The sequence below is a fragment of the Castor canadensis genome, chromosome 12 (genome assembly GCF_047511655.1).
Source record: "Castor canadensis chromosome 12, mCasCan1.hap1v2, whole genome shotgun sequence".
NCBI classification, from domain to species: Eukaryota; Metazoa; Chordata; class Mammalia; order Rodentia; family Castoridae; genus Castor; species Castor canadensis.
In genome coordinates, this window is record NC_133397.1 from 81839871 (window position 1) to 81853896 (window position 14026).

The 14026-nt window shown below is 37.6% G+C and overlaps 1 protein-coding gene across 1 annotated transcript in view; it reads left to right on the forward strand.

The window, feature by feature from the left end:
• Acoxl (acyl-CoA oxidase like) overlaps positions 1-14026 on the forward strand; it is a 353884-nt gene that overhangs the window by 243402 nt on the left and 96456 nt on the right. The window contains exon 14 of the mRNA XM_074050254.1: positions 5461-5570. Coding sequence (XP_073906355.1) covers positions 5461-5570 — 110 coding nt within the window. The remainder of the gene's footprint in view (positions 1-5460; positions 5571-14026) is intronic.

The window sequence follows — 14026 nt, forward strand, 5'->3', positions numbered from 1 at the left end:
GGGTCTCTCCAACTATTTGCCTGGGCTGACTTTGAACCATGATCTTCCTGATCCCTGCCTCCTCAGTAGCTAGGATTACAGGTATGAGCCATTGGCACCTGGCCTGAAGAGTTTGGAACAGAGCTTAGCCTTAGTAGATGTTCAAAGAAAATAGCCATCACTATTATTATGTCTTGCATAAATGAATGAACAGAGAATGAACACATGAATGAAGTTTCTCCATCCTTTCAGGCTCAGATCCAAAGCCCCTTGTCAGTGAAGTTCTCCCTGATCCTCACAGTAGAAAGATCTACTCTTGGGTCACTGTACTTTGGGGCCTGTCATGCCCTTTAGATGCCACCAAGTATAGTCCTGTGTTCACATGCTGACCTTTCCTACTGGACTAGAAGCTCCCAAGGGGTGGATGTGTTTTATTCATCTCTTTAGTTCCCAGTATTCTCAGCAGTAGGTGCCTTGTACACAGTAGGTGCTTCATAAATATGATGGAATGAAAGAAAGAAACCATAAAGGATGTACTTTTATTGTCCATTTGGGAACAGACAGAGAAGATAAGTTTAATTGAGCCCATATTTAGCTAAAAATAACCAAAAAACCCCACTCTTCGATTGAATTGTGCATGAATTTTAGCTGGGTCTAAACATCCATTCTCCTTTATTAAAAGTCGATATCATGTTTAAGGTTCATGAATCACTCAGAGCAACATACATTTTGGTTTATGTGTTACAGTAGTCTTAACTCTCCTCATCTCTGCTCCCTCCCTCTCCTCCCTCCTGCCATGCTGTCCTTCTCTTCCTTCTTCTTTCTTCATTGTCTCTCTCTTTCTCTCTCTCTCTCTCTCTCTCTCTCTCTCTCTCTCTCTCTCTCTCTCTCTCACACACACACACACACACACACACACACATTTCTTTAGTCAGAGAAGCTCATTTGCTGTTTTCCTGATCTTCACACCCTTGAGCTGCCCTTCAGGAACCCAGAGTTGCTAGATAGAGCAAATAAAAATATAGGACACCCAGTTACATTCATATTTCAGATAAACAACAAATCTTTTTTTAGCATAAGTATGTCCCATGCAATATTTGTGTGTCCAAATATAAACAAGGTGTTTTCCACAGAACCTTGAGGACCAGGGCCAGCTTCCTGAAGTGAGAGCTCTGCAGTGGCACAGGACCCCATCCTCAGAAAGAACTGTTTCATTTATTGCTCCTGCTTTCATCATCTTGAGATATTTAGTAATTTTTTAACAAAAGACCCATTTTCATTTTGTACTGGGTCCCCAATTATGTAGCTAGAGCATGATTTGTGTCCTTGATGTTATAGGTACAGTCATTTCAAGTGAATATCATCCTGCATGGTGCAAACCTGAATGTGGGCCCACAATCTGGCTCATCCTTGTAGCAGAATGACTACTCAGTGGTTTTTCCTGAGGAATCATATTTTTTTCTGTTCTAATTGACTCTAATGTTTCTGCCTTGGCAGCAAACACTCCTGTTAGACTTTTTAATGCAAATGTCACTGTACCTGGCATAAATCAGCAAAATAGTGCATAGAAATGCTAGCAGTTTCATAGATTCCTTGAAAAGTGATTTGACCTAAAAAAAAAAACTTTTATTGGTGTTACATAATCGGGGTTGCATGATGCATATGCTATTTATTATCAGTGCATGTTTCTGATGTCATCATTCTGCACAATTGCTCAGAGTCATAGTTTCCAATTGATGGCTTCAGATTGCTTGATTCCTCCTACAGATGTGCTCTTTATTAAAAGAAAAGACCATGACTGCTCTGACTGCTCAGTCACTGCAGAATTTTCTTAAGAAGTATTCCTAGGCAGGTGTGTAAGAAAATAAAGAGTACTCACATTTAGAACCAGAGAACTGTCTTAGGATAGTCATCAGTAGTCATAAAAACACCACTCACAATCATATCGAAAGAAATTGAATCACCAAATTGTCTTAGAGTATAAGGAAAACTCCAGATTTGGATAAGGATGTGTTAAAAAAAAACAGTATTTGATTTTATGAAAGCATCTACTATGAGGTTTATTTTTCCTCCTTTTTTTGATGTTTAAATCCTTTTTCTTTTTTTATTGTTGTGCTAGGTGGAGGTACATTGTGGCATTTACAAAAGTTCTTTATCAAATATATTTCCTTTAACCCCCCTCCATTCTTGGAATAGTTTCAACAGGTATCATTTTTATATTTACATACATGTGTACACAGTATTTGCACCATATTTACCCTCCTACACTCTTCCCCTACCTCTTCCCCCTCCCCCTCCCACTGGTACCAACTCCCCCACTCCAGGCAGGACCTATTCTATCCTCCTGTTTTTCAATTTTGTAAAAGAAAAAAAAAGATATTTTTGTTTGCTTAAGATAGCTACACAGGGAATTTCCTTGTGACATTTCCATGTCTATATGTATTATAACCTGAGTTGGTTCATCTTCTCTTTTTTTTTTCTTTCTACCTTAGTTCCCTTCTTATGGTGTTTTCAACGGGTTTAAAAATTCTATATTCACTCTTGTATAGAGAGTACATATGAAGTTCATTGTAAATAATGAAATCTCTACTCCAACTGAAAGATCCCATGAATAAAAATGTTACTGAATTTCCTAGTTTTGGTAATCATTATTTTTATGTATGAGGTCACTTGTGGGGGATCTAGGTGATGGCTATGGACAAACTCTCTGTACTACTTTAATTTTGCAACTACTTGTGAGTCTGTGATTGTTTTTGAAAAGTTGAAGAACTAATCTAGGTGTGGTGGTATGCACATATAATCTCATCATTTGGAAGGCCAAGGCAGAAGGCTCACAAGGTTGAGGCCAGCCCAGGCTACATAGTGAGACCCTGCCTCAAAAAAAAAAAAAACCACCAAAATATGAAACACACACCATAGTATATGATATTTAGGGATACCTCTATGAAGTGAAAGCAAACACATCTGTGTGGCATGCTCAGTTGAGGTGTGTGATCTACCTTTGCCTCCCTTAGAGCTGGATCTAGAGATTGTAACACCCAAATCCCGTGGTAGCTAATAGTTTCAGTCACTTACATTTTCACTGAGGGGGCATCAATAGCAGAAAATTACCTCATTTTTAAAGTCATGTTGACTTGTCTCATGACCTAGAAAAGGAGCAAAGACTCCAAATGCTTTTGTGACATTAGCCAGGACCCAATTTCTCCCTCTTTTAAGTTTAGCACAGAAAATGATTATTATATCATCCTAATTTTAATTCTAGCTAGGATGACTTAATTTTCCCAATTTAAATTGCTTAAGTCAGAAAGACTAAAGTAGTGGCAAAGTCAAACAGAGCCACTAAGGGATGAGATATTGAAAACAGGAAGGGAGTGTAATCATTCACTCCTTCAAGAATGACTCCCCAACCCCCCACTCTGTCACACTTTGTCTGGTGGTACAAGAACAAATACATTTGCTCTCCTGCACCTGTATTCCAGGTAGTGTAAAACTATTCACTAGTCAACATGTTTTGTTCTATGTCATCAGGTAGAATAAATGCTACAGAGGGAAATAAAGGCAACTATGGAAGGAGGGAATCAGAGAAAGCAATTCTTTAATACTTTGAATGATGCTGCTTTCATAGCTAGAGGGAGATAGAGCCATCATAAATTTAATAGAGTAGCAAGAATAAAAATGTAAATTGCTAATCCTAGTGATATATTAGTGAAATTAAACTTGACTGCTATATCATTTCAATTTTAATTCTAAGTTGTTGGCAGTGTTTGATTTCACACTTATTTTATAAAGCAACAGCTGTTATAAACGTGTTCATGTTCTTTGACCCATAAAACAGTGATTTTTCAATCCCACTGGACCTAATGCACTATGATAGATATTTTATAATACTTCCTTTACTACCTTAAAATGAAATCTTGGATCATATAACCCATCTAAAGACATAATTTCAAAAACTCAAGACAATGCTTCAAAGAAACCAAAGGAATTTTATAATAAAGCAAAAACAAAATTATAGTTAGACATATCAATGCCTGCAGCTATACATAGAATTACCATGGCAGCCTTCAATGCAGATTGAGGCCCACACTTAAGGACCAGTCTTAACTTGGAACATCATGGGTTGCCATGGCAATGGTAGAGTAGAGAATGGCTGAATCCCTATGTACTAGCCTAAAACACCTCTAACTTAAAAGGGAAAGGGGAGCTTAATCTTTCCATGGTCTGGAACTGTTAGGAACTAGAGAACCTAACAGCTTTGGGGTAAGTAATCAGGCTCTGGGCTCTCAGTAGCCTGCATGAATTTGACCACATGCCTTCAATAGAACACTGAGTATAGCACAGCCCACTGCTGGTAAGACTGTCCGATGCATTGCACACCTGACTCTGCCCACCAGTGCCAAAGGACAATGCTATTTGAATGAATATGTTAATATTCAGGTTATTACGACTGTATAAAATTAGAAGCATCCTAAATATCCTACTGAATGGAAATGTTTAATTAGCTTTAATTTATCTAAATTAAGCATATTATGCAGCCACCAAAGATATAACTAGAATCCTATGTAACAATGCAAATGAAAAGCATCACTTATGATATACTGTTGAATGAAAGCATATGCAACTATATATAACCCACATGCAAAACATGCATGCTGTGAAACCTTGGAAATATTCTAAAATTGATAGTTGAAAGAAAATGAATCAGTTTTCTGTTGATTAGTAACAATCACCCACAAACTTAGTGCCTAGAGACAATAAAACTTTGCTAGCATGCGATTTGGTAGGTCAGCAGTTTGGACTGGGCTCACACAGTGTGGTTCTGCTCATCTTGCTTGGATGAGCAGGACGTCCCTCACGCTGCAGGACTTGGGGGGAGGGGCACATGTTAGGCCACTGTGACCTTACCCTTACTCACACATCTACTGCCTATTGCAAACTATCCACTGGACTTCCCTGTGCTGTGGGTAAGCAATGGACATACTTGAATGAATCTGGAAAGCATCAAGTATTTTAGACCTAAATTATAACTTTAAAGTTGCTAAGAAGGGAGATTGCTTCATTTGTACATTTTAATACTACTCCCCAAAGATTTTATCAACTGGAGAATGCCAAAGACAGACAAGGGAACAGACAGCCATTTGTTCCATGGAAGATGAGTGGATCGCATTTGATGTGCCAACTAAAATAGGTGGTCCCAGGGCCAGAGCAGGAGGCTGATACAAGAACAAGGAGAGAGAAGAGCTTGGAATTAGTTAGGAGTCGGCCATAGTGGGGAGGCAAAGTGATCTTTGGGAGCAGTAGGGTGAATGCCACACATTTGCTATGGGAAAGGAGACCCCTTAGAAGGATGGGGTCTTGCATTTTGTTCCTTCCAAGAACCTTGCTAATAGCAAGTAGACCACAAGTGGCTGCAGTGTTTAAACACACTGGCTTTGTTTTTGCATTCTAAGTCATGGCTGATGCATGGTAAACTTTGCACAGGTTGTGGCCCGGGAACTGCTGGCCCAGTATACCACACAGTATGAAGAAAATCCACTCTTTGGCCTGCTCCAGAGCTGGACAGCACCTGTGTTTGACAAGCTGAGAACCAGGTATGCATTGCCTAGAATGTCATGGTTGCCTACCTTCAGAGACTTATTTTGAGTCTAAATTTATAGAGCCTTGATATGGCCCAACTCACTCTTGCTTGATATTTTTAATATGTGATATATATAAAAATAGTGAATATTTAAAATTAATGCTCACACATACCACCCAATTTAAGAACTAAAACATTGATGACTCTGTTCTTTCTGCCTGTATTCTTCTTCATTGTCTATCTACTGCTCTAAACACTTTACAGGTTTTAATCCTAAAACCTCATGAGATAGATTCCTATTTCCATTTCACAGATGAGGAAACTGAGACACAGATGTGAAGTATTTTGCTTGAGGTTTCATGGCTCATGATTTGACTCTAGACAGTCTGCATTCAGGACCCATACTTTAGTTATTTTTATTTATTCAATTTTAATATTGTCTCCAAGCTCTAGATAGAATGCATAATATATGTGGTATCCTTTAATTTAATATGAAGTGTTTTTACTTCATATTTTATGTTTTGGATTTATCCAAGTCATTGTATATAGCTGAGAAGATTCTTTGCAATATCCCATAATATTTCATCAATGTGGATAGGCAATGTGGTATTTTCTTATACCATTTTAATCTTCATTATCAGTAGATATTTGAGCTGTGTTCAGTGTTTTGATATTTTGCATGATGCTGATTTGAAAAACACTTTGTGTTTTCTGGGGGAGCATGCAATTGTTTTTACGGGGCTTTCAAACTTAGTTGACATGACTCAGAATGTAAGCAGTACATTTTAAATCACCTTGGTCATCCACAGGGCTTACCAGCTCGGATGCAACTGAAGCAAACTTTCCATGAAACAATGCTCTCATAATGCTGCCTGGTGTTTTTTAAAATTTTATTTCTTTCCTTCCTTCGCTCCCTCCCTCACCATCTCCCTCCCTCCTTCTCTCTCTCTTCCTCCTTCCTATGTGTCCTTTCTTTCTCTCTCTTTTTTTTTTTTTTTGTGGTGGTACTAGGGTTTAAAACTCAAGACATGCTTGTTAGGCAGCCCCTCTTCCACCTGAGCCATGCCCCTAGCTGTTTTTATTGTTTTATTTAGATAGGGTCTCACATTTATGCCCCAGTAGGCCTGGACTGTGATCCTCCTATTTATGCTTCTCACATAGCTGGGATGACAGGCTCGAGCCACCATGTCCAGCTTTTATTGGTTGAGATGGGGTCTTGAGAACTTTTTGCTTGGGTTGATCTGGAACCTTGATCATTCCAATTTCTGCTTCCTGAGTAGCTAGGATTACAGAAGTGAGCCACAGCACTGGCCTTAATTTTATTGTTTAAGAATATTGATCTCAATCCTTTAAACTGATTTCATGGCCCATTAGTGATTTGTAAACTTTTGTTTGAAAACACTCCTCTAGGGTATGTGTTGCCTAGGAGTGGAATTGCTTTGTTGTAGCGTCTGCCAAAGTATTTTTCGAGATGGTTAAAAAATCTACACCCCTCCCAGCAGCACGCTCTTGTAGGGTCATATCCTATCCTCACCAACACTTGGTGTTGCCAAACTTAAATTTTGTCAATACAAAAAAAGTGTTTTTTTTTACTGAGGTTGCAAGCTTTATTTCTCTTAAGTGCATTTCTATTAAATGGGAACATGATTTCACCTGTTAATTTGCCATTCATATTAATTCTGTTTATGTTTTTGCACATTTTTTCTATTTTTTGTGTGTGTCTTCTGATTAATGATTTTAAAAGTTCTTTACTCTTTGTGATTAGAGATGTTACAATTATCTTTTTCAAGTTTGTGGCTTATCATATACTTTATTGTATCTTTTGATAAGCATAAATTGTCAAATTATAGCAATTATTAAAAAGATAGTTACAATAATTACATTATAAAAATTATACTTTATCAACCTCATCTTTTATATTTAATACTTTTGTTGGTCTGTTCTGAGTTCATGAATTGTGTACTTTTTGAGAGCTTCACTTTTCATATCTAATACTTGAATCCACTGGAAATTTTGTCTATGGTTTGAGGAAAGGGATCTAATTTCATTTTTTACCCAGTTAAGAGAAAAAGTTGCCCTAGCACCGTTTAATGAATGACTGTCCTTTCCTAGTGAAATGCAGGGCTCACTCTGGCATTTATTAAATGTCCATATTTGTGGCAGCCTATTTTGGGGCTATTTTGTTCCTAGGCTGTTTATGCATCTTTGATCCAACAATACATTGTCATAATCACCCTGGTTTTACCATGAAATATTACTATGATATGTTGATATTTTAATATTGGAAATATAATTCAGAATTGTACTGGTTATTTTGCCAATATAAGTTTTGGAATATTATCCAAAGAGAAGTCAACTCACGTTTCTCCAAAACAAAGTCTATAGACACAAAAGGAAAATATTAATGGATTGAATTTGTATGAGATCTGGAGGCATAGCTCAGAGGGTAGAGCACTTGCCCAGCAAGTGCAAATCCCTGAGTTCAAACCATGGTACCACCAAAAAAAAAAAAAAAAGAATTTGCATGAACTACTTTAGAATATTAAAATTTATAAAGACAGGGCTGGGTGCTGTAGTTCACACGTGCAATCAATCCTAGCTTCTTGGAAGACAGACAGAAATAGGAAGATCACAGTTTGAAGCCAGCCTGGGGCAAAAAAGTAAGGAGACCCTTTTCAACAAACAAGCCAGGCATGGTAGTACAAACCTGCAGTCCCAGCTGTGAGGGAGGCTTAAGTAGGTTAAGGCCAGTCTGAGCAAAAAGTACAATACCCTATTTGAAAAATAACGAAAGCAAAAATGACTGAAGGTTTGGCTCAAGCAGTAGAGAGCCTGCCTTGCAAGTGCAAGATCGAGTTCAAAACTCCAGTAATGTAAAAAAAAAAAAAAATCATAAAGTGGTTCTCAGAGGCTAAAGGAAGAAGAGCATAAGTAGTTGTTATTTAACAGGTCCAGGATTTCAGTTTGAGGTGATGAAGAATTATGTGAATATGCTAACGCCTGTGAACGCTACACTTCAAACAGTTAAAACATGTGCACGTGTTTGCGTGTGTGTGTGTGTGTGTGTGTGTGTGTTGCAGCTTATAAAACCTTGTGGAATTTTCTTAGAAAATGTTAATTTACAGATTTCTGAAAATTTTTTGACCAGTTTCATGGGTCTTCTCAAAGATGTTAGATTTCTAAGTATTTTCTTGAGTTTTATTAATTTTTTTATACATTGTATATCCTTTGATAAATGAGACTTGCTTTATAATTGCTTGTTATTGTTAAAAGACTATCTTAGACTATGTTTCTTATTGTTACTCATTTATTACACATGCAGTTGGCTTTTATACATAAATCAAACTCTAAAACCATTTCTTTTAGCTAGACATGGTGGTGCATGCCTAATTCCAGAACTTGGAAGGCAGAGATAGGAGGATGGCAAGTTCGAGGCTAGTGTGGACTACTTAGCAGATCCTGAGTCAAAAAAAAAAAATTAAATCTATGTTCCTAAAGAAACATTTCTATAGGTCTTTTCCACTGACAGTCATACCATCTGCAAATAGTGATTTTTTTTATTTCTTCCTTTCTAGCCTCTTATTGTTTTCCTGTCTTACTGCAAAGGCTGAGGCCTCCAATGCAATCTGAATAGGAGCAGTCATAGCAAGCCTTCTTCTGTCTTATTCCTGGTTTAAAAAGTAATGCATTTAACATTTCACTATTAAGAATGATGTTTTCTGATACTTCTTAAAGAAGCTCTATTTGATATTTTTAGTACATTTTTGTCATTTCTAGATGATAAGTTTATTTTTAATATTTTTGTCAGTACTGAGGTTTGAACTTGGGGCTTTAGGCTTGCTAGTCAGGTACTCTATCACTTGAGCCATTCCCCCAACCCTACACAATAAATTTTATCAAATGAATTTTTTGCTTCTGTTGAAATAGACACATGTTTTTTCTTTATTCAGTTAACTTAGTAGCTGACCTTTGTAAATATAATGTTAAACTATCTGGTATACTTAAGAAACACTCAATTTTGTCATACTATAGCATCATCTTACTTCTTGGCATCGGGGCACTATATACTTAAAGGTTTATTATTTTCCATTATTATATTTCCCTGGTTTTATTTATGTCATAGTTTTACTGGTCAGATAGAGATATCATGGAAGTGGTTCCTTAATCTGAGGAAAAATTCAATAATTTGTTTCAAAATGATCTGAACTTAGGAGAAAACTTTTAACTATTAATTTAACTTAATTCTTTTAAGATAGTTCCTTCTTGTGACAGTTCTAATGGGTTGTATTTTTCTAGGAACTTATCCATTTGCTTTTGAACTTTTTGGTGTAAGGTTTTTCACACTATTCTCTAATTATGTTTTTTTGAGGGGGTGAGGGGTGAGCCAGGGTCTCACTATGTGTGCAGACTAGCCTAGTACTTGCAATCTTCCTGCTTCTGCATTTGGAGTGCTGGGATTACAGGCATGTGCTGTGGCTGGCTTCTATAATCTTTTTAACTTCTTTAGAGCTGTGGTTGTGTCCTCTTGGTCCTAAAATCATCTCTTGGCCATTTCCTTTCTTTGCTGCTGTTGCTCATTCTTACTACATGTTTGTCTGGTTTTTTATTATTTTCCAAACAGTCAATTGTTCCCTTTGCTGGTCCTCCCTATTGTACCTTGTTTGTATTTCATTGTTTTATGCCCATAAATGCATTACCTTTTTAAATTCTACTTAGGAAGAGCTTTACTATGCTTCTTTTTCTTTTGTGTATTTTTATAATTATTATTTTTATTTGGAAGCAGATTATTGGTCTCCATGACCCAAATGCATTGAACTAATTTCTAAAGGAACCACTCATTAGGAAATATGATTTCATAATCCTGATCAAAAGCATGGAAAATACACTAGATCATGGTGTGGGATTTCATTTTATTCAAACTGTAGGTTATCTTAAAGCTCAGAAGCACAAGCTCCTGCATCCTAGACTATTTTGCTGAAGTTTCTCTTAGTTTTTTTTAATGTCTCAATTTGTCCTCACACACTGTAGAAAACCAGGGCAGCTTTTTTAATATCTCTAGCCCTGAGTGGGAATTTTATAGGACTAACAGCATTCACTCCAACTTATTAGTTTGAAATTTTTCCAAGATACAAGGAGTTGAAAGAATAGTAAAATTCCCCGGCAGCATCGGTTCCATCTTTTCAGGAAACTTGTTCCCCATTGGACTGCAAATCTTCTGCCCTTTCATTTCTTTTCCAGATAGCAGAGCAGGGCTTGTTTCCATCATTTTGAAAGCATGACACACTCTCACCCATATGCAAATCTATATTCCTAGCAAATTTTCCAGGATAGATTTGAGATGTGCCAAAGGCAGTATTCCAATTGTAAATATTTGGAAAGTTCTAGCTCATTTATTTTTGTCTTGGTTACTAACCTCCATCACAGTACACACCTCTCTCCTACAATCCAGGTTTTACTCATTCAATCTGCCTGTGCTTATCCACTTAAATCCCCACACTTTACTTACTCTGGTTTTTATGTTAAGGAAGGCCATTCTTTCAGGCACTGCTCTATGCGCTGGTGACATAGCAGTGACACTGTTCAGCTTGCATGGGGCTCCCACTTCAGTAGAACAGTTGGATGTTCCTCATAGTGACAAGGCCTGGGGTTTGGAGAGGGCAGGGGAACAGATGGGAGAGTGAGGAAAGATGGGCTGAGAACTTCCTGGTACTCTGAAATCTCTCCAAAGTGGCAGACATTTGTGGGGACACCCAGAGGCTACCCCTCATTTTGACAGTGGTGGGAGACCAGGTGAGGCAGGTACAGATTGACAGGGAGGACACCATAGAAGGAAGTGACTCTGAGGGGGCTCTACAAACAGCTCCCCTCTACCCTTGCTTGTAATAGTCAGTGGTGCCTCTCACCATTCCAAAGAGGACCTGCCACTGTCCCCCTCACTGCTCTCATCCAGTCCAGGGACCCCAAAGAGACTCTTGAGTATCCACGGTCTTTCCATAGTGTTTTGTGAAAATTTTCAGAGTGAGCACTCATATATTGACCTTCCATACAGAACCTCCTGGAGGTTCTACTGTGAACATGGCACTGTTCATGCTAAGTTAGTATTACATAATCACAGTCACATGTCACTTAGCAACAGAGGCATGTTCTGAGACAGGAGTCCTCAGGCGGTTTTGACATTGTGTGAACATCACAGCATGTGCTTGCATGAGCCTGACAGTATAGGTCAGCCACTCAACAGGACCCCAAAACAATCAAGAGAAGATATATGAGGCCACTGCTGGTGGAACACAGCACACCATGCAGCAGTAAACTCTTTTTAAATAACATTTTTTAGAATACACTGGAAAATAATAATTAAAAGTATAGCATAGTAAATCCATAAACCAGTAACACAATTGTTTATCATTTTCTAGTATTATGTGCTATACTTTTATTTATTTTTCTGTAAGCATCCTTTTGAAAGTTTATTTTTTGTTAAATATTGTTGAAGTACTATTACTGATAAACCTTTGTTGTAAGCACCTTTTATAGATAATTTTTTGATGGTATTGGGATTTGAACTCAGGGCTTCATGCTTCTCTAGCATTGAGCCACTCCACCAGTCTGTAAGCACCCTTCTGAAAGGTGCTGTGACCCAAAAGAATACCAACTACTGTAAACTGCCACTTCTACTCAGACAGGTGTGGGAGGAGCACTTCAGTTCAACAGAAGACCTGTGATTGGTTCAAGCACAATCTTTCATTTGCATAATGACTGCAGCATGATTGGTGCAGACATGAAGGGACTGTTATGATTAGTGCAGATACCCTTATCCATTTCTCCTGTGCTATGCTTTATTACTGAGGCATAGTAGGTTTGTTTAAACCATCATCACCACAAACGCTTGAGCAATCCATCCCACTGTGATATTACAATGACTAAAATATCACTAGGCAATAGGAAATTTTTAGCTCCATTATAATCTTATAGGCTCACTGTCATATGGTGGTCCATCATGAACTGAAATGTTATGCAGGGCATGACTGTATATCCATCCATGTATCAATTCTTGAATTCATTCATTGGTTCACCTTCTATCAATGCATTTCAAAGTAAACTACAGACAGTAGCATGCTACTAAATTCAGCATGGACATCGTTAACTGAAGTTCAATATTTGGTTATAGTTCTTTTTCTTCTTTTGTAGAGCTTACATACAATGAAATGAACAAATCTTAAATGTATACTCACTGATTTTTGATAAATACATGCACCTCTGTAATCAAAACTCTTATCACTCCAGAAAGTTCTCTCATGGCCTTTCTCTGTCAATCCCTGTGGCTACCACCACAGACACAGACACTACTCAGATATTTTTCCACCACAAGTTAGATTTTCCTGTTCTAAAATTTCATATAATGGAGGATGGGGGAGGGGGGGAGGGGGGAGAAATGACCCAAACAATGTATGCACATGTGAATAAATGAATATTTTAAAAAAAGATTGATAGGAAAAAAATAAAATTTCATATAATGGAACATACAGTCTGTACTCTTTTTGTAGCTGGCTCAATAACTTGACATAATGCTTTTTGAGAGTTATTCCTTTTTACTGCCTAGTAATATTTTATTTTATGGATATACTGGGATTTGTTTTCCATTTTCTTACAATGAACAGTCACCTGGGATGTTTCTAATTTTTTACTCAGGTGAGTAGAATGGTGAACATTTGTTTTTATTTCTCTTCAGCGAATGGTAGGCATGGAATTGCTAGGTAATAGCAATATGTGTTTGTTTAATTTTATGAGAATCTGTGAGAACTTTTTTCAAAATTGTTTTGCCATTTTACATCTCCATCAGCAAGTATAAAGTTCTGGTTTCTCTCTATCTTCTTTCTCTATTTGATGTCTGTGTTTTAAATTTGAGTCATCCTGGTGGAAGTACATGCTACCTCATTGTGGTTTTCACTTGCATTTCTCTGATGACCAATTATGTATTCAATCTAATTTTACTTAAATATAGTCATTTTGACCTTCTTGTAAAGAGAGTGTGCCTTTCGTCAATATTTCTTTCTTTTCTTTTTCTTTTGGAGGTACTAGAACTCAGGCCTTATGCTCTACTACTTGAACCATGTTCCCAGTCCTTTTTTGCTTTAGTAATTTTTCAGGTAGTATCTTAGTCTAGCCTTTTACCTATAGCATCCTGTATAGCTGGGATGACAGGTGCAGACCACCACGCTCAGCTTATGTGTTGAGTTGGAGTCTCTCTAACATTTTTTCTCAGGTTGGCCTAGATCTGTGATCCTCCCAATCTCTTTCTCCCAAGTAGCTGGGATTGCAGGCATGCCCAACCTCAATATTCCTATTTTTAAGGAATAATGTTAATCCCAGCTGAGTTCCAATTCCTGGGAATTCACAGGGGTGCGTGAGTAAGATCCTGCCTAGAACACAGGCACTTTACAACCTCAGATAGACAAACAATGGCCGACAACA